Genomic DNA, 22031 nt, shown 5'->3' with positions numbered 1-22031 from the left:
CTTCCCTCACTGCAGAGTTAATGAAAGCATCTTGTGGAGGAAAGAGCTAGTGATTGTGCACTTTCCTTATCCAGTGTCATCTCACAGCTGTCCCTGTCAAGTAAGACTCTTCCACACTCTTATCTCTCCTCTCTCATCCACTTCCCCAATCCTGAATGGGCTCAAGCCAGCAGCTCTTGAGTGGGAGTAGAGCCAAGAGAGAATGAGAGAAGACCCCGATTATGCCACCTCTCCACTGCAGGTGTTCCAGACCAAGCTTGCTCAGGCGGAAGGCAGGGAGGTGCTTTGAATTGGAGAACATACTTAAGTTTTAATACCAGGCCTGAAAGGACCCCAATAACTGGAAAAAGACTCTTGTTCCTGTGAAAACGGAACAGAAAAATGCTATGACCTGCCCAAGATAGGAAAAACTCACCTAGAAGGTAGATTTGAAAGGGGAATGAGAGAATGAACTTACTTTCTGTTTACAATTTATAAAAACTAGCCATTTTAATAAACCAATAATATAAGGTAAAGGAATTTTCATGAAAAACAGATAAAACTCAGAGGAAAAAAAAATTAGGTCCTGGGCAGTTAAGAGCTATGATATAAATGCAAACAATTTACAATCCTGGCTCCAAATGGGTTGCTTTCTAAAGATTTCATGGCTCTCAACTTGACTGGTAAGCTTGACTAGTAAAAAATTAACGAAGATCTGTGTTCCTCAAAACTTTAGCAAAATTTCTATTGACCCCCAGGGCAAAATAGAAGTGGCACAAACAGTCTTACTCCTGATTTTGGCAGGGTCCTGCAGGTGCATTTTCTCCTTCTTCCCACTCGAGGCCAGTTGGACAGCAGCGTTGCTGTTGTCTAGGGGTAGGCAGGGGAAAAGATAGAGTTATGCAAACAGCAGCTGACATGTGAAATGAAAAGCAAGCGAGGAATTTTATGAGAGAGTATAATATAGTGGAAATAAAACATCAACTACGAGCCAGAAACCCAGGAAAATCCACTTAAACCTCTGTCCCTGTCTCTTCCTCCATAACATAGACCTACTATTGTTGTTCTATATTATCACAGAACATCAAGTGTTAAAGTTTTTTGAAAGTGCTTTATAAGCTGTGTATTACAAAGTACAATACCATAATTTATGGCTAATTGTAAAAATACATAAGAAATATATCAATCTACCGCTGAACATGTGTTGAAAAGAGTTCAATTCAGAAGTATCAAAAAAAAAAAAAGCAAGTGAGGGAATATGGGTTTGAATTCTGAACCCCCTTGCACTATACACTTAGACAAGAAAGAAAGTTATGGCAAGGGATCTCAAGCAGGTGTCCAGAGCATTCTCTACTTACGAGGGACCACTTTTAAAGTACATACAAAATTTCATTATACTTTGGAAAAAAGTAGTTTAGAATGTATGTATGGACACACAGACCTAAATGAAAATGTCATAATGATTAAATACAAGTATTTAGTGTTTTGAAAATAAGCATTCTTAAAATGGATGCAACCACTTTTTTCTTTCTTCCTGAACAATATTATACACATTCACTAATAGTGCAGCCATGTAAATTGGCAAGAATATAAGACATATAGATTAGTGAAAATTAATAAATTTTAATTGGACTCTAAAATCTTGTATAGATCTAGTGATTCAAAATCAGAAATCATGTGGAAAATGAAATCTAGCCCTCATTGTCTAGAGAAAAGTTGTTCCTTAAACCACTACTAAAATGAACAAGATTTCAGGGGTCTGATTAGAAGTAATATATACACGTTATTGGAAACTCAGAAAATAAAAATTGCATGAAACATCACCATCTGGAGATAGCCACAATTAACTTGTCAGACTTTTCTTTTGCATATTTTACTGTTTAAATGACACTTTTTCATTACAATAGTTGAACATGTTTAATATTTTGAGTATATACACATACCTTTAAAAAACACAAATAAAAATGTAAACATCACCTATATTCCAATGACCAAATTCAACGACTGCATATATTTTTATGGATGTACTGACACTGATTTTCCTATATATCTATATCTATGTCTCCCTCTATATATAGATTGATAAATATGTATAAATAAGGATTTATAGAGATATAAAAACAAATAATGCTTATATATATTTTTTCTTTAACACACACATACATGCACACACATACACATGCAGTCTGCTTTATTCATTTAGCCTTTAGAACACCTCTCCAAATCAATGTTTCTTGACCTAGGAAAGAAGCCACGTATTGAGGATGGCATTATCTTGGTAGCATTTAGCTCTGGACTATTACACACGTGAGATATAAACCATTTTGTTGAAGCCACTGTATTTTTGGGCTTCTTTATTAAAGTGTCTTGGCCTATATCCGGACTGACATAGTAGCTGGGAAACTATTACTGTCCTCAAGAGACTGCAGGCTGCAAGAAGACAATAAGCGGTGCCTTATGAACTGAACAGGTGCGACTACTTCACTTCGCTGCTTACCTTTCTGATGTATTTTTCTCTGACATTTCATTTTTACTCTTGACCAGGAATGCCCTTTCTTTTTTTCTTAAAAAAAAAATAATAAAGTTAATTACTTAGAGCTGTAAATATAATTCTCAAAGCCTTATATATCAGTAGTTTTCAAGTATTTTTTTCAGACCTTAGTTCACAAGAATGGGGCAAATTTCTTACCTACCAGTGTAGCAGTGTGAGGTTGATTTTGAGCTATATTTTACCCTGCGTAGATTTGGAGACTACAGGAGATTTTTTTCCCTTTTCAAGTGTTCTTATGTAAATTCAAATGCTCTGAAGTTGGGAGGCATTCTCAACTTTAATATGGAGAACAGCCATTAAATAATCTCTGTATTCTTGCAGTTGTAACACAAATCTTCTCACTTATGTTTAATATAGTGCCTGAAATTCCCAGAGGACTTAAGGAAACAGAGTGGATTTTGTGTTGTGTTTTGCTTTCTTGTGTGTGATATGAAAATGTGTGAATGTGCGAAGACCACTGGTGCTGGGCAAGTAGCTCAGTGCTGGCTTACAAGGCAGGAAGGGCCAAATAGCCTTGCTCTTCAAATGGAAATGCTATATTCAAGAATGCTGGATCTACCATATGATCCAGCAACCCCACTCCTGGGCATATACCAGGAAAAGATGAAGACTCTAATTCAAAAAGATACATGCACCCCAGTGTTCATAGCAGCACTATTTACAGTAGTCAAGACATGAAAGCAACCTAAGTGTGCATCAAGAGATGAGTAGATAAAGATGTGGTATATCTATACAATGGAATATTACTCATACATGAAAAAGAACAAAATGACATTTGGCAGCAACATGGATGGACCTAGAGATTATCATATTAAGTGGAGTAAGTCAGAGAAACACAAATATCATGTGATATCACTTATATGTGGAATCTAAAAAAATGATACAAATGAACTTATTTACAACACAGAACTAGACTCATAGACATAGAAAACAAACTTATGGTTACCAGAGGGAAAAGGAGTACGGAGGGACAAACTAGGAGTATGGGATTGACAGTTACTACTATATACAAAATAGATAAACAACAAGCTATATTCACCGTATAGCACAGGGAACTATACTCAATATCTTGTAATAACCTATAATAGAAAAGAATCTGAAAAAAAAATATATATATAACTGAATCACTTTGCTGTACACCTGAAACCAATACTATATTGTAAATCAATTAATTCAATTTAAAAAGAAAAGAAAAAAAGAGAATGCAACGACTGCCCCAGTGGCACCTTGACTTTCTATTCTACTTCACAGCCTGAAGCAAATCTCAGCCTCACTGAGGTCTTCAATTCACCAAGATTCCCCAGAGGCCTGGGCCTGGTGCACTGATGCTTGGCTAAGCTGACAGCCGAAGTCCACTGCGCCACTGTCGCTGTTTGGCCTCGGAGCCAGCTTGGCAGAACCAAAGCCGATGTGGTCACTCCTCTGGTTGGCGGAAGTCAGATGACTGGACTTTTGCACATAAGCTACATGCTTGGTCGTTCATGTGGAAAACTACAGACTGGCAGAGTAGGGACACTGATCTATGGGGCAGTGATTGTGGAAACGAACCGTGGTGCTGATTGACCAGTCTGGGCCCCTCATGGGAATGCCCAGGTGCCTGGTCTTTACTGACGGAGGCTGACATCATGATTCTGATGCAGGGGTTATGGCTGATCGCCAGGCTCGTGACTCCTGCTAGAAGCTGGCCCATTTGTCCCACGTGGCGGGAGCCACACTGCAAGGGGCTTTGCCTCTACCTGCTCCTGCCTGATCAGGCTTCAAGATGCTCTTGGGTTTCTGGGCGGTGCCGCAACATGGTCTATACTTCTGCTTACAGACCAGCTGACTCTGGCCGTACCACTGTGACCCTAGAAAGTCATGGGTATCTTGAGTCTGGCTGCCTGGACCACTACAGTCTGACAGTGATGTGCCCTTTAACAAAAGAGCTCTTCACAATGCACTGACTATCTGGCCCACAACCCTCATCTCCTGTCCATACACCTCTGTAAGGCTCTTTGGTTACTGAAGGCAGCTGTCTCCAGAAAGGGATCAGCTCCTTCCTGGATAATGATCAGGACAAAAGTGGTGAGGGGTTAATAGTATTACATAGGCCAATTCTGAAAATCCAGGATTCTGTTTGAACATTCCTGGGAATGATGCCTCATTCTTTCCCCAACCAGCCTGGAAGGCACAGCCTTGGAGGGCCTAAGGGATTCAGATTTAATTCTGGTTATTTTATGAAAGTGCCTTTGCCCTACTTGTATCTGACTATTCTGAATGAAAGGTCTGAGTGGGAATAAGAAATGATTGGAAAAGAAATATGAAGTCCCAGCCACTGGAATGTTATACACATATTTTGCAGCAGTGAAGGAAGAAGAAAACTCCAGGCATCTGAGGAGGGAATCCCATAAGCTCTAGAAGGTACAGGGGATGGAGGTACACTAATAATATCCATCTTTCAGAACTTCTCTGAATCCTTCTTCCAGAAGGAAAATGCTTGGTACAGCTCTCACACTACAAAGATGCGGAATCTACTATTCACCAGATACAAGAAAAGGAGCTGGTCCCAGCGTCTGCATATCCCATGCAGAGTCCCTCCAGACATCACCCCCACCCCCATTCTCAGCCATTCTATGGTGGGGGGTGAAGAATGAACACCATCTGGTTGGTGTCACGGACAAAGAGGACAGATCAGATGGACTGTCCTCTGGAAGTGTCTGCCCTCCAAATCAAGGACTAGACGCAATGAACAGAACTGGGAACTTTAAGGCTTACAGTTGGCCAAGGGGCCCACCCTGGAGATACTGTCCACCTTCCCCCTGGCTGATGTATGTCCCATTAGGGGACCTCAACCACTGTAAATGTTTCCCTTCCAGGGGCACCATGTGTGCCCTTGGGATTGTACTTCTTGTGTGAAAGCCAGGCATTCACTTGCCTCTCTCATGCAAACGTGGAGAATTACACCTTAGGGGTGCTCATTAGAGACCTAAGGCATTTATGGTTTATGAAATTCATTAAATGCAGCAGGAAATAAATTGAATGGACTTTGCCCTAGCCTACATTGGTTGGATTAATCAGGGTGGCTAGTGGAACGGTATCTTCATGGGGAAATTTGCCAGAATCTGATGTGTGATGTGAATTTGTTGGGCGGGGGAGGGTGGTTCTGTGGCATTTCCACATGGCTGAGAGTATCTTTTCAAGGATGTTTGAACAGCTAACAGCTTTGGAAGCTAGAGATAGTGTTGCCTTCCAGGTCAGAGGGCAGATTTGTTTCATGACCAATATAAAATAGAGAATGTCTCCCTCCTTAGAAATATTCCAGAATAGTAAAATTTTCTTAAATTCCAGCTAATGCCTCCCTCATGGATAAGTTTTGTGCAGGTTTGCTAGTAACCCCCTTCTAAGACTGGGGGTATTCCTCAACTTGGGCAGCTTGTGTGTGCCATATTACTAACCCCTATGTGGGTTTAAGGAGACAAAAAAACTGATGCACCTAGCCTATATCTCAGCAATTTCATTTATAGGAATTTATACAAGAGGTATAAAGGCATAGAGCCACAGAAAAGTTTCTACAAGAATGTTCATTGCAGCTTTTTCATATTAGCCCAAAACTGGAAACACTTGTGGTGTCAATAAATAGAAGAAAGTATACACAAAATATGGTATAGTCCATACAATGTAACCTATTTTGTAACAAAATGGTATAAACTACTGATATATTCAACAATATGGATAAATCTCAAAAACATTATGCTGAGTGGAATAAACCTTACACCAAAAGAGAACATGCTCTAAAATCATATATAAAGTTTTATACCAAGCCAAATTAAGTTATCATGAAAAAAAAATAAGAATAGTGGTTGCCACTGATGAGTGAGGCATAAGGATATACCAGAAAGGGCATAAGTGCTTCCATGATGATGGTCATGTTCTGTATCCTGATAAGGATTTGGATCACATGGGAGAATACATTTATTAAAACTCATCAATGGTACACTTAGTATTTGTACATTTCATTATAAACTTTATCTTGCAAACAAGTATTGAACTGTAGTTAATGATGTACATGCTGAAGTATTTGGGGAGAAGTGTACTGACGTCTGCAACTTTGAAATGTTTCAAACTTGAAGATGGGTTAGTGGATATATAGAGAAATGGATAGATGGAAAGAAATCTGATAAAGCAAGAATAGTACAATGTTAATTGTGAAACTATGTTAAAGTATTCTGGTGTTTACTGTAAAATTCTCCCAAGTTTTCTCTAAATTTAAATTTTCCATGATTCAGTGTTGGAGAAAGAGCTTTTAGAGAGAAAGGACAGATTATTTACCAAGAAATGACAATCACAATAAAAGAGGAATTTGCATCAGTCAGTCACAAAACAGATTCTAGAACACAATGTAGTAAACACTTTACTAATGAAAAATAAAAGTCAACTAGAAATTTTAACCTTGGGTCTATCAAAAAAAAGACAAATTTGCACATACAACACTTGAAAAATTTACCACTTAGAGACCACTCATTAAAAGAACCAAAGGATTTAATTCAGCTAGACAAAAAGCAAAATCAAAGAAAAGAAACAATGATGAGTACATAAAATGATTTTTAAAAACTTTAATTTAAGTAAATATCAACTGCAAAAATCATAATATTAATAGTTTCAAAACTGTAATTAAAAGAAAATAAAATGTTAAACAATAGCTAAATGGTAGAGATGGATGGTCTACCTGTAGTGAATCCATGCTAAGATCCTTATCATCTTTGGGGATTGGGGCATGGTTAAAAAGATTACAGAAATTTATCTCTAATCGCCAAACCAGCAGGGAAAAAAGGTAGAATACAGAATTCTATCTCAGCCCATTTGAAAGTAGGAAAGGACACAAAAACACAGAAAAATAAAGATGAACAGTGATATAGAATCTATAAGTCCACATATATTAGGAATCAGAATAAACGTAAACAAATAAAATTTAACTATTAAAAGATGAGGATTATCAGAGAAGTTTAGAAAAAGCTAAGTGTTGTTACATGAGGCCTAAAACAAAGCTGCAAAAAAAGGGCTTAATGCAAAGGGAGTAAAAAACCTCAAAAACATAAGTTCATGGAACACTATCAGCACCCTGAAAAAGAGATTTAAGATCAAAAGCATTAATAGGGATAAAGAGGAACACTGTATAATAATAAAAGGAAAAAATCCACTAAGTTATACAGTCATGAATAGCCTCAAAGTATTTAAAGTAAAACAACAGAGTAGTGAGGAGGCAAATACACAACCATGTGGGAGAACTTACCACATCTAAATAGAAACCTGATAGAAAGAATATAAGCTACTTTAGAAGATTTAGAAGCACCAAACAACAAAGTTGTGCTTGATAAAGACTGTTTATGGGGAGAGGCCAGATCCCAAGAAATAGTTCAATGCACACTATTTTTAAGTGGCACAGAACACTCACAAATATTGACGTAAATTAGGATGCAAAGGAACTTTCAACAAATTTTAAAGAATTGACAAGGTCAGTTTGTTAAAACTCATCCAATCATATCTTAACAGTGATGAGTGCTATTATAGAAAATTATAGCTCAATAAAGCTGACAAGGAAAGTAAAAATGTGCAAGATCTATTTAAAAAACTAAAACTTTGTTGAAGAACATAAAACGTGATCTGAATAAATGAGTAGTTCATTCTCCATGTAAAACCCTCATTTCTACCCAAATTTATCTCCAAACTGAATGTATTTTCAAAGTTCCAGTGCAGTTGGGGAGGTATTAAGAGGAAATCTTGATTGATTCTAAAATTCATGCACAGTGAGGGAGCCATAATTACTGAAATTCTGAAACCTCCTTTTCTCTTGCTTCTCATTATATTTTTTTACTTTTTTCTTTGTTAAAAAAGAAGTATAACAAGTAGGAATAGAAAATTTTACTTTAAAGCACTGTAATTAAACCGACTTGATAACACGGTATTGTGAAGTAATTATATTCCAATAAAGATCTATTTAAAAAAATAAAATAAACTGACCAGCATTTCAGAGTAGAGTCAGACACAGATCTGTGAATACAGGAAAAGGCACAAGAGGGCATTAAAATCACGAAGAAAAAAATGTTGGTGTTCATAGGCACATGAAAAGATGTTCAACATCGCTAGTCATCAGGGAAATGAAAATCAAAACCACAATGAGATATCACCTCACATCTGTCAGAATGACTATCATCAAAAAGAATACAAACAGCAAAATTGGAAAGAATGTAGAGAAAAGGGAACCCTCCTACGCTGTTGGTGGGAATGTAAGTTGATGCAGCCACTGTGGAAAAAAGTTTGGGGGTTTCTAAAAAAACTAAAAATAGAATTATCATATGGCCCAGCAATCCCACTCCTGGGCATATAGCCATAGAACACAAAAACACTAATTTGAAAAGATACATGTATCCCAATATTCACAGCAGCATTATTTATGCTGCCAAGATATGGAAGCAACCTAAGTGTCCATCAACAGATGAATGGAAAAAGAAGATGTGGTGTATATATATACTATGGAATACTACTCAGCCATAAAAAGAATGAATTTGCAGCAATATGGATGGATTTGGAGGGAATTATGCTCAGTGAAATAAGTCAGACAGAGAAAGGCAAATACTGTATTATATAACTTATATTTGGAACCTAAAAAAACACAACAAAATAGTCGAATATAACAAAAAAGAAGCAGACACAGATATAGAGAACAAACTAGTGGTTACTAGTGGGGAGAAGGAAGAGGGGAGGGGAAATATAGGGATGGGAATTAAGAGGTACAAACTATTAGGTATAAAACAAGCTACAAGAATATATTGTACATCATGGGGAATATAGCAAATATTTTATAATAACTATAAATGGAATATAACCTTTAAAAACTGAATCACTATATTGTACATCTGTAACATATAATATTGTACATCAACTATACTTCAATTTTTAAAAAAGTGTTGGTGTTATTCCTTGTAATTACTATCTCACATCATACACAAAGAAGTGAATCCTATGTGAATAATAGCTTTAAGCATTTAAAAGCACTAAGTACTTCAAATATTCTAGAAGCAAATATAAATATTTTTAAAATCTTGAGATGGAAAATATCTTTGTACATTATAAACAAAACCTAGAAGCCATAAAGGAAAACCTTGATAGATCTTACTACATAAAATTTTCAAATTTCTCTAGAACACAATATGTTATAAACAAGCCTAAGAGAATAACATCAAATGAGACAAAATAGTAACCATATACATAGGCAAAATGTTATATATATATATATATATATATATATATATATATATATATATATATATATATATTCCTATGCTTCTTCAGCATGGTTTAAAAAAAAATAGCAATACTGGGCAAGGCTTACACACCAGCCACTTTTATTTATTTATTTATTTTCATCAGCCATTTTTAGAAAAAGGAAAACAAACAACCAATAACAAATGAAAAGTGCTTGACCACAACAAAAATGAGAGCAATGCAAATTAAAGCAGAATGAAATGAAACTTTTTACAATTAAGTTTGGTAAAATGTTAAATGTTTATAATGTCTGTGCATGATATACTGCTTTAAACTAAGAGAAATGTAACAGTAAGAATAGATTTATGATATAATGTGTTAGTATATGATATACATGTGTTAATACATGCATAGAAAAATCTAGAAAGATATACATCAATCAAAATTTACAAAGAGCATATATTTTAAAATTTTAAAAACAATAAAATTTTTGAAAAAATATAAGTCTCACTGAGCTAAAATCAAAGAATCCAGAGAGCTCTGTTCCTTTCTGGAAGCCATAGGGGATAATTCATTTCTTTACCTTTTCCAGCTTCTGAAGGCTGCCCACATTTCTTGGCTCCTTGCTCCCTGCCTTCATCTTCAAAGCCAGCCACATTGTATCTCTCTGATCATTATTCTATAGTCACATATCCCTCTCTCCATAGAAGGAAAGGTTTTCTGATTTTAAGGACCCCTGTGATTTGATGGGGGCCACCCAGATAATCTAGAAAAATCTCCGCATCTCAAAACCCTTAACTTAATCACACCATCAAAGTCTCTTTTGCCAGGTGAAGTAACAGATTACAGGTTCCAGGGACTAGAAAAAGGACATCTCTGTTTCTGTTGGTATAAAGTTTTCAAGAATCTTATCAATCTCTGATGTATGTCATGGGGATCTCCTCCATTAGACAACAGTCTCTTCTACAGATCTTTCCTGTATACTCACATATCTATTTTTCACTTCTGCTAAGATGGTTGAAGGTATCTATGGGTCACAAACTTAACCTCTTCAAAGAACATTTTATATGACTGAATACCCTGAATTTTCACTACTTCTGGGGCATTAGCAAAAAGTTATACAGTCACACTCTGGGTTGTCACTGCAGAGCACATTTTCCTGACAATGAAACTCCGAATATGAGCATCTTTTGCAATCTGAATAGGTTAAGAATTTTCCAAATCATCAAGTTCTTATTCCTTTTGTTTAGCAGTTCTTCCCTTGACTTATCTCTTTCCTCTCACAGTTTACTCTAAGCAGCAACATGAAACCAGCTGCACCTTTATCATAGTACTTAGAAATCTCCTTAGCTATATATCCAGAAAATTCTGCTTTCCGCATAACTGCAGGATAGAATTTCACTGAGCTTTCTGCCACTATATAATAAGGATCCCCTTTCCTTTAAATTCCAAACACATGTCCCTTATTTCCTTCAGTGACACCTTTAAACTGACAGTGGTTTCATGACAATTTACACATTCTCTAATATGATATAGGTTTTCTCTACCATGTTCTTCACTTCCAAGTCCTCACAAGCAGAGTCTTCAGCACCACCTTTCTACTAACAAACTGCTCAAGGCAATCTAGACATTCTCTATCATTCTACTTAAAATTCTTCTTATAACCCAATTTCCCTCTGGCCATTGCCCAATTCCAAAGCCACTTCCACATTTTCAGGAATGCAATATAGCTGCACCCCACTTCCAATGACCAAAAATTCTGTATTACTCTTTTATTGCTGCCATAACAAATGACCTCAAATTTAGTGACTTAAAACACTTTATTGTCTTACACTTGTGTCGGTTAGAAGTCTGACAAGGGTCTCTCTGGGCTAAAATCAAGGTTTCAGTAGGCCTTCATTCTTGTCTGGAGGCTATAGAGGAAAATCTATTTCTTTTACTTTCCCAGCTTCTAGGAGCCACCCATATTCCTTTTTCCTCCCCTTCATCTGCAAAGCCAGCAAATATTGCATCTCTCTGTGACTATCTTCCATAATCGCTTCTCCCTCTCTTCACAGCCAGACACACTTCTTCATTTTTTAAGGCCCATTTGATGATATTGGATGCACCACAATAATCCAGGATAATCGCCCCTTTCAAGGTCCCTATCTTAATTATATCTGTAAAATCCCTTTTGCCATGTAAGAGAACAGATTACAGGTTCCAGAGATTAGGATATAGACATCTTTATGGGGCTGTCATATTATTAATATTTATTATTATTAATTATAATAATGAAACTGGCCTTAAAAACTCATTTTAATATCAAAAGCAAGTAAAATTGTATGCACTCTTACTTCTTTTCCTCTTGAGTTTTCCCAAAGTAGAGTTGTTTCCAAGATCCACAGTATCTAGAAAAAACAGGTGGTGAGGAAACAAAAATGAAGTTATAAATCTTAGAATGATTCATACTGCAAAAGGCTTGAATTTATAAAGATGTTTGGGTTATCATCTGTCTCTTCCTTCTAAAGGAACTAAACCTACTGAATTGAGAAGTGAGAGTCCAGGATGAGCCCTGGGTCTTCCTTTATTTCTTAATGGGACTTTGAAAAACGTTCTTCAATACCTATGTACTTCAGTTTACTCAGGGATATCTGTCTAGTTCTTAAGAATTTTGTTAGGATTAAATAAGATCTTATGTACAAAACTTAATAGGATCACTATATAAACAAGTGACATGCTGGAGAACATCTATCAAAAATATGTGCTGGGTTAAGAATAGTTGATCTGAAGTCTCTTCTCCTGACAATTAAGTGACAGGACTAGTTGTCTTTTGAGAACTTTCTAAGGTTGTGACAAAATGACACTATTATCTACTAGTGGACATACACTTGACTTTCTTGGGTGACAGGGATAGAAAACATTGTAAATCACAAGGCTTTATTAGTAATATACTGATGTAATAAACAATATACTGCCATTTTAAAAGTGTATTTCTACTACATCATCCATATATAATCAACATGGGCCATCCCTTAGACACAATTTTATAATGATCTCTTGCTTCCCTGCTATTCCCAAAAGGATCAGGTCAAGCAAATGCAGAGATCAGGATACTGGGATGGATTGGACCACCTGCCACCACCCAACCTGCGTCTGTGTTACCAGTGGAGCCACCCCCATCTCACCACACTCAGGTATCCTTACCCATCATGTCACTAGCTTCTTTACTTTCAGTACTTCCTTCTGGACCTCCTGGCACATATTTTGAGAAACACATAACACAGGAACACTTCTCATTTCCAAATGTTGGTGGCTCTGCTCCTAGGGCAAAATTGTGAATTATGAAGACTTTTCATTTCCCTAGTGATCCTCTTTTCCAAACCCTTGTTGATCCCACTTTTTCTATCTCTTCCTCTGAAATCTTTCATTTATCCTCCCTACACCTGACTCTTCCTTTAAGCCTCCATTTTCCCCTTTCTCATCCTTTTCTCTTTACCAGAACTTTGTTTCTGCTTTTTTTCTTAATGCATAGTTACCTTGTCCATTATAAGATAGTGGGCTAGAAGTTAGCTCCTCAGAATCTCCTTCTGTATTCATCTGAAGAGCTTCTAGTTTGCCAGATACTAAAGAGACACAGGAAAATTACCATCCACAGATCCTGAGACAGTGATTAGGGAAGAATTCCTGGGGCTCTCATAATGCACACTAATATTCTGAACTATAATGAACTGCTTTCTAGCTCCAGTGCTGGACACCCCATGCCAAACAACTAGCAAGACAGGAACACAAACCCACTGACTAGCAGAGAGGCTGCCTAAAATCTTACTAAGTTCACAGACATCCCAAAACACACCACCAGACACAGCTCTGCCCACCAGAAAGACAAGATGCAGCCCCACCCACTAGAACACAGGCACAAGTCCCCTCCACCAGGAAGCCTACACAGACCCCTGAACCAACCTTACCCACTGGGGACGGACACCAAAAACAATGGGAACTACGAACCTGCAGCCTGCGAAAAGGAGACCCCAAGCACAGTAAGTTAAACAAAATGAGAAGACAGAGAAACACACAGCAGATGAAGGAGCAAGGTAAAAACCCACCAGACCAAAAAATGAAGAGGAAATAGGCAGTCTACCTGAAAAAGAACTCATAGTAATGAATGATCCAAAACCTTGGAACTAAAGATGATCCAAAATCTTGGAAAAGATGATCCAAAACCTTGGAAATAGAATGGAGGAAATACAAGATACACTTAACAAGGACCAAGAAGAACTAAAGAACAAACAAACAATGATGAACAACAAAATAAATGAAATTTAAAATTCTCTAGAAGCAATCAATAGAATAACTGAGGCAGAAGAATGGATAAGTGACCTGGAAGACAAAATAGTGGAAATAACTACCACAGAGCAGAATAAAGAAAAAAGAATGAAAAGAACTGAGGACAGTCTCAGAGACCTCTGGGACAATGTTAAACATGCCAACATTCGAATTATAGGGGTCTCAGAAGAAGAAGAGAAAAAGAAAGGGACTGAGAAAATATTTGAAGAGATTACAGTTGAAAACTTCCCTAACATGGGAAAGGAAAGAGTCAATCAAGTCCAGGAAGCACAGAGAGTCCCATACAGCATAAATCCAAGGAGAAACATGCCAAGACACATATTAATCAAACAATCAAAAATTAAATACAAAGAAAAAATATTAAAAGCAGAAAGGGAAAAACAACAAATAACATACAAGGGAATCCCCATAAGGTTGACAGCTGATCTTTCAGCAGAAACTCTGCAAGCCAGAAGGGACTGGCAGGACATATTTAAAGTGATGAAAGGGAAAAACCTACAACCAAGATTACTCTACTCAGCAAGGGTCTCATTCAGATTCAATGGAGAAATTAAAACCTTTACAGACAAGCAAAAGCTAAGAGAATTCAGCACCACCAAACCAGCTTTACAACAAATGCTAAAGGAACTTCTCTAGGCAGGAAACACAAGAGAAGGAAAAGATCTACAAAAACAAACCCAAAACAATGAAGAAAATGGTACTAGGAACATACATATTGATAATTACCTTAAGTGTAAATGGATTAAATGCTCCAACCAAAAGACATAGACTGGCTGAATGGATACAAAAATAAGACCCATATATATGCTGTCTACAAGAGGCCCACTTCAGACCTAGGGACACATACAGACTGAAAGTGAGGGGATGGAAAAAGATATTCCATGCAAGTGGAAATCAAAAGAAAGCTTGAGTAGCAATTCTCATATCAGACAAAATAGACTTTAAGATAAAGACTATTAAAAGAGACAAAGAAGGACACTATATAATGATCAAGGGATCAATCCAAGAAGAAGATATAACAATTGTAAATGTTTACACACCCAACATAGGAGCACTACAATACATAAGGAAAATGCTAACAGCCATAAAAGGGGAAATCAACAGTAACACAATAATAGCAGGGGACTTTAACAGCCCACTTTCACCAATGGACAGATCATCCAAAGTGAAAATAAATAAGGAAACACAAGCTTTACATGACACATTAAACAAGATGGACTTAATTGATATTTATAGGAAATTTCATCCCAAAACAACAGAATACACTTACTTCTCAAGTGCTCATGGGACATTCTCCAGGATAGATCATATCCTGGGACAAAAGTCAAGCCTTGGTAAATTTTAGAAAATTGAAATTGTATCAAGTATCTTTTATGACCACAGCGCTATGCGACTAGACATCAATTACAGGAAAAAAACTGTAAAAAAACCAAATACATGGAGGCTAAACAATATACTACTAAATAACCAAGAGATCACTGAAGAAATCAAAGAGGAAATCAAAAAATACCTAGAAACAAATGACAATGAAAACACGATGACCCAAAACCTATGGGATGCAGCAAAAGCAGTTCTAAGAGGGAAGTTTATAGCAGTACTATCCTACCCCAAGAAATAAGGAAAATCTCAAATAAACAACCTAACCATACACCTAAAGCAAATAGAGAAAGAAGAACAAAAAAAACACCCAAAGTTAGCAGAACGAAAGAAATAATAAAAATCAGATCAGAAATAAATGAAAAAGAAATGAAGGAAACAATAGCAAAGATCAATAAAACTAAAAGCTGGCTCTTTGAGAAGATAAACACAATTGATAAACCATTAGCCAGACTCATCTAGAAAAAAAGGGAGAAGACTCAAATCAACAGAATTAGAAATGAAAAAGGAGAAGTAACAACTGACACTGCAGAAATACAAAGGATCATGAGAGATTACTACAAGCAACTATATGCCAATAAAATGGAAAACCTGGAAGAAATGGACAAATTTTTAGAAAAGCACTACCTTCTGAGACTGAATCAGGAAGAAATAGAAAATATAAACAGACGAATCGCAAGTACTGAAATTGTGATTAAAAATCTTCCAACAAACAAAAGCCCAGGACCAGATGGCTTCACAGGCAAGTTCTATCAAACATTTAGAGAAGAGCTAACACCCATCCTTCTCAAACTCTCCAAAAATATAGCAGAGGGAGGAATACTCCCAAACTCATTGCACGAGGCCACCACCACCCTGATACCAAAACCAGACAAAGATGTCACAAGGATAGAAAACTAGAGGCCAATAATACTGATGAACATAGATGCAAAAATCCTCAACAAAATACTAGTAAACAGAATCCAACAGCACATTAAAAGGATCATACATCATGATCAAGTGGGGTTTATCCCAGGAATGCAAGGATTCTTCAACATATGCAAATCAATCAATGTGATACACCATATTAAAAAATAGAAGGATAAAAACCACATGATAATCTCAATAGATGCAGAAAAAGCTTTTGAAAAAATTCAACACCCATTTATGACAAAAACTCTCCAGAAAGTGGGCATAGAGGGAATCTACCTCAACATAATAAAGGCCATATATGACAAACCCACAGCCAACATCATTCTCAATGGTGAAAAACTGAAGCCATCTCCTCTAAGATCAGGAACAAGACAAGGGTGCCCACTATCACCATTACTATTCAACATAGTTTTGGAAGTTTTAGCCACAGTAATCACAGAAGAAAAAGAAATAAAAGGAATCCAAATTGGAAAAGAAGAAGTAAAACTCTCACTGTTTGCAGATGACATGATACTATACATAGAGAATCCTAAAGATGCTACCAGAAAACTACTAGAGCTAATCAATGAATTTGGTAAAGTTGCAGGATACAAAATTAATGCACAGAAATCTCTTGCATTACTATACGCTAATGATGAAAAACCTGAAAGAGAAATTAAGGAAACACTCCCATTTACCACTGTGACAAAAAGAAGAAAATACGTAGGAATAAACCTACCTAAGGAGACAAAAGACCTGTATGCAGAAAACTATAAGACACTGATGAAAGAAATTAAAGATGATACAAACAGATAGAGAGGTATACCACGTTCTTGGATTGAAAGAATCAATATTGTGAAAATGACAATACAACCCAAAGCAATCTACAGATTCAATGCAATCCCTATCAAACTACCAATGGCATTTTTCACAGAACTAGAACAAAAAATTTCACAATTTGTATGGAAACACAAAAGATCTCGAATAGGTAATCTTGAGAAAGAAAAACGGAGCTGGAGGAATCAGGCTCCCTGACTTCAGACTATACTACAAAGCCACAATAATCAAGACAGTAGAGTACTGGCACAAAAACAGAAATCCAGATCAATGGAACAGGATAGAAAGCCCAGAGATAAACCCATGCACATATGGTCACCTTATTTTTGATAAAGGAGGCAAGAATATACAATGGAGAGAAGACAGCCTCTTCAATAAGTGGTGCTGGGAAAACTGTACAGCTACATGTAAAAGAATGAAATTAGAACACTTCCTAATACCATACACAAAAATAAACTCAAAATGGATTAAAGACCTAAATGTAAGGCCAGACGCTATAAAACCCTTAGAGGAAAACATAGGAAGAACACTCTTTGACATAAATCACAGGGTGATCCTTTTTGACCCACCTCCTAGAGAAATGGAAATAAAGACAAAAATAAATACATGGGACCTAATGAAACTTAAAAGGAAACTACAAATAAGAAGAAAGACAGCCCTCAGAATAGGAGAAATTATTTGCAAACGAAGCAAATGACAAAGGATTTATCTCCAAAGTATACAAGCAGTTCATGCAGCTCAGTATTAAAGAAACAAACAACCCAATCCAAAAATGGGCAGAAGAACTAAATAGACATTTCTCCAAAGAAGATATATGGATTGCCAACAAACACATGAAAGGATGCTCAACATCACAAATCATTAGAGAAATGCAAATCAAAACCACAATGAGGTATCACCTCACACTGGTGAGAATGGCCATAATTAAAACAATCTACAAACAATAAACGCTGGAGAGAGTGTGGAGAAAAGGGAACCCTCTTGCACTGTTGGTGGGAATGTAAATTGATACAGCTACTATGGAGGTTCTTAACAAAACTAAAAATAGAACTACCATACGACCCAGAAATCCCACTACTGGGCATATACCCTGAGAAAACCATAATTCAAAAAGAGACATGTACCACAATGTTCATTTCAGCACTATTTACAATAGCCAGGACATGGAAGCAACGTAAGTGTCCATTGACAGATGAATGGATAAAGAAGTTGTGGCACACATATATATATACAGTGGAATATTAGCTATAAAAAGAAACAAAATTGAGTTATTTGTAGTGAGGTGGATGGACCTAGAGACTGTCACACAGAGTGAAGTAAGTAAGAAAGAGAAAAACAAATACCCTATGCTAACACATATATATGGAATCTAAAAAAAAAAAAAATGGTTCTGATGAACCTAGCGGCAGGACAGCAATAAAGATGCAGACGCAGAGAATGGACTTGAGGACACAGGGAGGAGGACAGGTAATATGAGACAAAGTGATAGAGTTTCATTGACATATATACACTACCAAATGTAAAATAGATAAGTAGTGGGAAGCAGCCACATAGCATAGGGAGATCAGCTCGGTGCTTTGTGCCCACCTAGAGGGGTGGGATAGGGAGGGTGGGAGAGAGACGCAAGAGGGATGGTATATGGGGATATATGTATACATATAGCTGATTCACTTTGTTATACAGCAGAAACTAACACAACATTGTAAAGCAATTATACTCCAATAAAGATGAAAAGAAAAGAAAAACCAAAAAGAAAAACAACAATGAACTGCCTTCTGGGAAAAAGAATATCTGCTCCAATAATCACACCTGAGATCCAACAGAGCCATGTTTTTCCCATCTTTTGAACCTCATTCTGCCTTCTCTACTTTCATTTTTCTACTTTTATCCCTAAGAATAAAATAAAAAGGTCTTATCCTTCTAGGAAAAACTGTCCTTTGAAAGTTGCAAAAAGTAATTGTCAGAACCAGTTTTAAATTCATCCCAATTGGCCAATGACTGCTTGCATCACTAACCACATCTAAAGTCAGCTAATCAGTTGCAGCCTTACACTTATGAAAATCAGCCAGTCAGCAACAGATACACTTCAGAAAGCCTATGTGTATGGCTAAATGCGAACTGATTTATAAACACTCCTGTTTCTGAAAGTCTGCAGTCCCTGAACTACATGCTTCCCAAGAGTGTAAGTAAAAACACACCATTGTAAATCAACTATACTCCAATAAAAATTAATTAAAAATAAGTCAAATCAGCAGCTTATTAAAAAAAAACTGTGTAGAGTGCTTCCTCCCACCATGTGTCTTGCTCAGCAAGCTATAAATCCAGCTTTAGCTTCAAATATTGCATGGTGGCCACTCTTCCTTCACAAATGGTGTTCCCACCAAGATCGTCTTGAGGACTCTTGCTTAGGGGTGTCTTGTGGGACCCTTGGGCCAACAGGTGTTAGTCCAAAACCCCAGCTTCTTGTGCACGACTCAGATTGTCTTCCTGATCCACTGCCAAGTGAATCCATCTCAAGAACAACTTGAGCTCTGACTTGTTTCATTGAAGTTTTATTTCTGAATTTATTTTATTATTTAAAGATGTGTATGCAATTACATACAAAGTAAGCAGACATTTTGGTTTGGCGGGACAGCATTTAGCAAATGTTCTATTAATGTGCTTATTCTTCCACTACTTCATTTATTCTCACTTTTCTTTTGTCTATTTTTTTAAAAGTCTTGTCTCGTGTTTGTCTGTTCCTGATTTTCCTGTGCTTCTTCATTATTAGAAGATAGTGATCCAAAGCAAATAGATAGAGGCATAGATTTGATAAATCCCCAATCCAAGCTAGCCCCAAAGACTAATTAATGGATGGGGGTCCATTAGAAAGTCGATAATTTGTGCAAATATAGTTTGTCACATTTTGTCTTGTGTGCCTCACCAAAACTTTCATGAGGATACTTGACATCATATTAATTTTTGAAAGAAAATCCTTTTGTTTAGTACATAACTGTTATCATATAATTGATCATATGTCTTCTTTTTAGTTTCTGCTTGATTGATGAGCACAATACTCCATTTTCAGGACACCATTCATACTTATGACTCTATGTCGTGGGCTTGTCTTTGCCAACGTCACAATCTCCCACTGGCAGAACTTTCACTTCCTCTTTGTACTCTCAGTGTGATTCTAACTTTCATTTAATAAATGGTAAATTTTCACAAAAGATGTCTTTAGATTTCAGTGGGCAACTTTTGGCATGTCAAAAGTAAATGACTCATTTGATAATATTTCTCTAAAAGGACTGAAAAAAATGACCGAGTAGTTCCCTGTGCCAACCAATAACTGCTATATTCAGACCATTATGTAACAAACTGTCCTTTCTTTTCTCCAAGAAACTCCTAAAAATTTAATAGGTAAGGCTCTATTCTGCAAATGAAACTACATATTAAGTGTACTAAGAAGGGCTAACCTTAGAATTCCTGGAAAATTCTCCTACACATGGTCACTTTATAGTTAATCTGAACATCAGTATGCCTATACTATGCATATTCAAGACATGCAGGAAATAAACAAAATAGGTATACCTCACTTCCCTGTAGTGCCTAAGCCAATTACTATAGTCTTTTCTAAAGTCAAATTCTTTTCTTTAACACACATATGCTCAGCTTTCTTTGGTGTTTTAATTTGTTTGGTAGCCTATATTATTTGCTTGGGAAAATCAATGTCTCATCTGGATAGTTATTTTCTGGAGATTTACTCAAGCTTCATTGTCATAGGTAGAATTCTAAAATGACCTCCCAAGATTTGTTCCTAAACCCCAGGGACTGTGAATATCATAAGACATTACCCTCATTTTTAGGTTACGTTGTATGGCAGGGTTGATGTTTAAGAAAAGGAGATTGTCAACACAAACAATAACAAATGTTGGTGAGAATGTGGAGCAAAGGGAACCCTTGAGCACTGTTGGTGGGATGTAAATTGGTGCAGCCACTGTGGAAAACAGCATGGAGTTTCCTCAAAAAACTAAAAATAGAACTACCTTATGTTCCAGCAATTCCACTCCTGGATATATAATCCAAAGGAAACAAAATCTGCACCCTAATGTTCACTGCAGCATTATTTAAACAATAGCCAAGGACATGGGAACAACCTAAGTGTTCATCAATAGATAAATAGATAAAGAAAATGTCATATGTGTGTGTGTGTGTGTGTGTGTGTGTGTGTGTGTGTGTGCATTATAGAGTAATATTCTTACTCAAGGAAGGAGAATCCTAGGATTTAGTTTCTAATGTCCACTTCCAGAAGAGATAGTTTAGATACTTCCTTACTAAATCCTGACTTAATATTGTTTGGTGATAAGTTTTATCTCTAAAATAAAAATAAAATTAAATGAGACAAAAGAAAATAAAGTAAAATGAAATACCAGGCTGGTTATGCAATGACTGTTCCAGACTCCCTTGTAGAGTTCATTCCCTTACAGAAAGCAAAACTGTCTCAAGTAACTGAACATAGAGCCTTCTCTAGGACATGTCAAATTGTTAAACTGAAAGCCATTATGCATTTGGAGTAGATCATAACTTCTGAATGCTGTGGAAACAAACAGATTTTCAATCTCTTCAGGTGCCCATATAAAAACAAATATCAAGTGGATTATTTAATGTCTTTTTACTACCCAAAGATCCCCAGAACATGCAGACAATTCCATGAAGTAGAACTGCTTCCACTCAAGATCAATCAGAATAAAGTTTTCCTGGATGCCTAGATTGTCACACTGATTGTCACATTCTCCTTCATATTTTTATCCTTTATCCTTACAACTTTAGTTTTTCTATTTACTGGTTT

At 36.5% G+C, this 22031-nt stretch overlaps 1 protein-coding gene across 1 annotated transcript in view; it reads right to left on the bottom strand.

The window, feature by feature from the left end:
• Window positions 1-22031, bottom strand: part of LOC136125446 (nuclear body protein SP140-like) — a 60759-nt gene that overhangs the window by 14565 nt on the left and 24163 nt on the right. Inside the window, exons 8-12 of the mRNA XM_065880185.1 lie at window positions 13291-13377; window positions 12959-13075; window positions 12109-12162; window positions 2477-2542; window positions 769-849 (exon numbers count right to left, since the gene is read on the bottom strand). Of these exons, the coding sequence (XP_065736257.1) occupies window positions 769-849; window positions 2477-2542; window positions 12109-12162; window positions 12959-13075; window positions 13291-13377 (405 nt within the window). The remainder of the gene's footprint in view (window positions 1-768; window positions 850-2476; window positions 2543-12108; window positions 12163-12958; window positions 13076-13290; window positions 13378-22031) is intronic.

Source organism: Phocoena phocoena, chromosome 7 (assembly GCF_963924675.1).
Source record: "Phocoena phocoena chromosome 7, mPhoPho1.1, whole genome shotgun sequence".
Lineage (NCBI taxonomy): Eukaryota > Metazoa > Chordata > Mammalia > Artiodactyla > Phocoenidae > Phocoena > Phocoena phocoena.
This window is presented reverse-complemented; position numbering and strand designations above follow the sequence as displayed.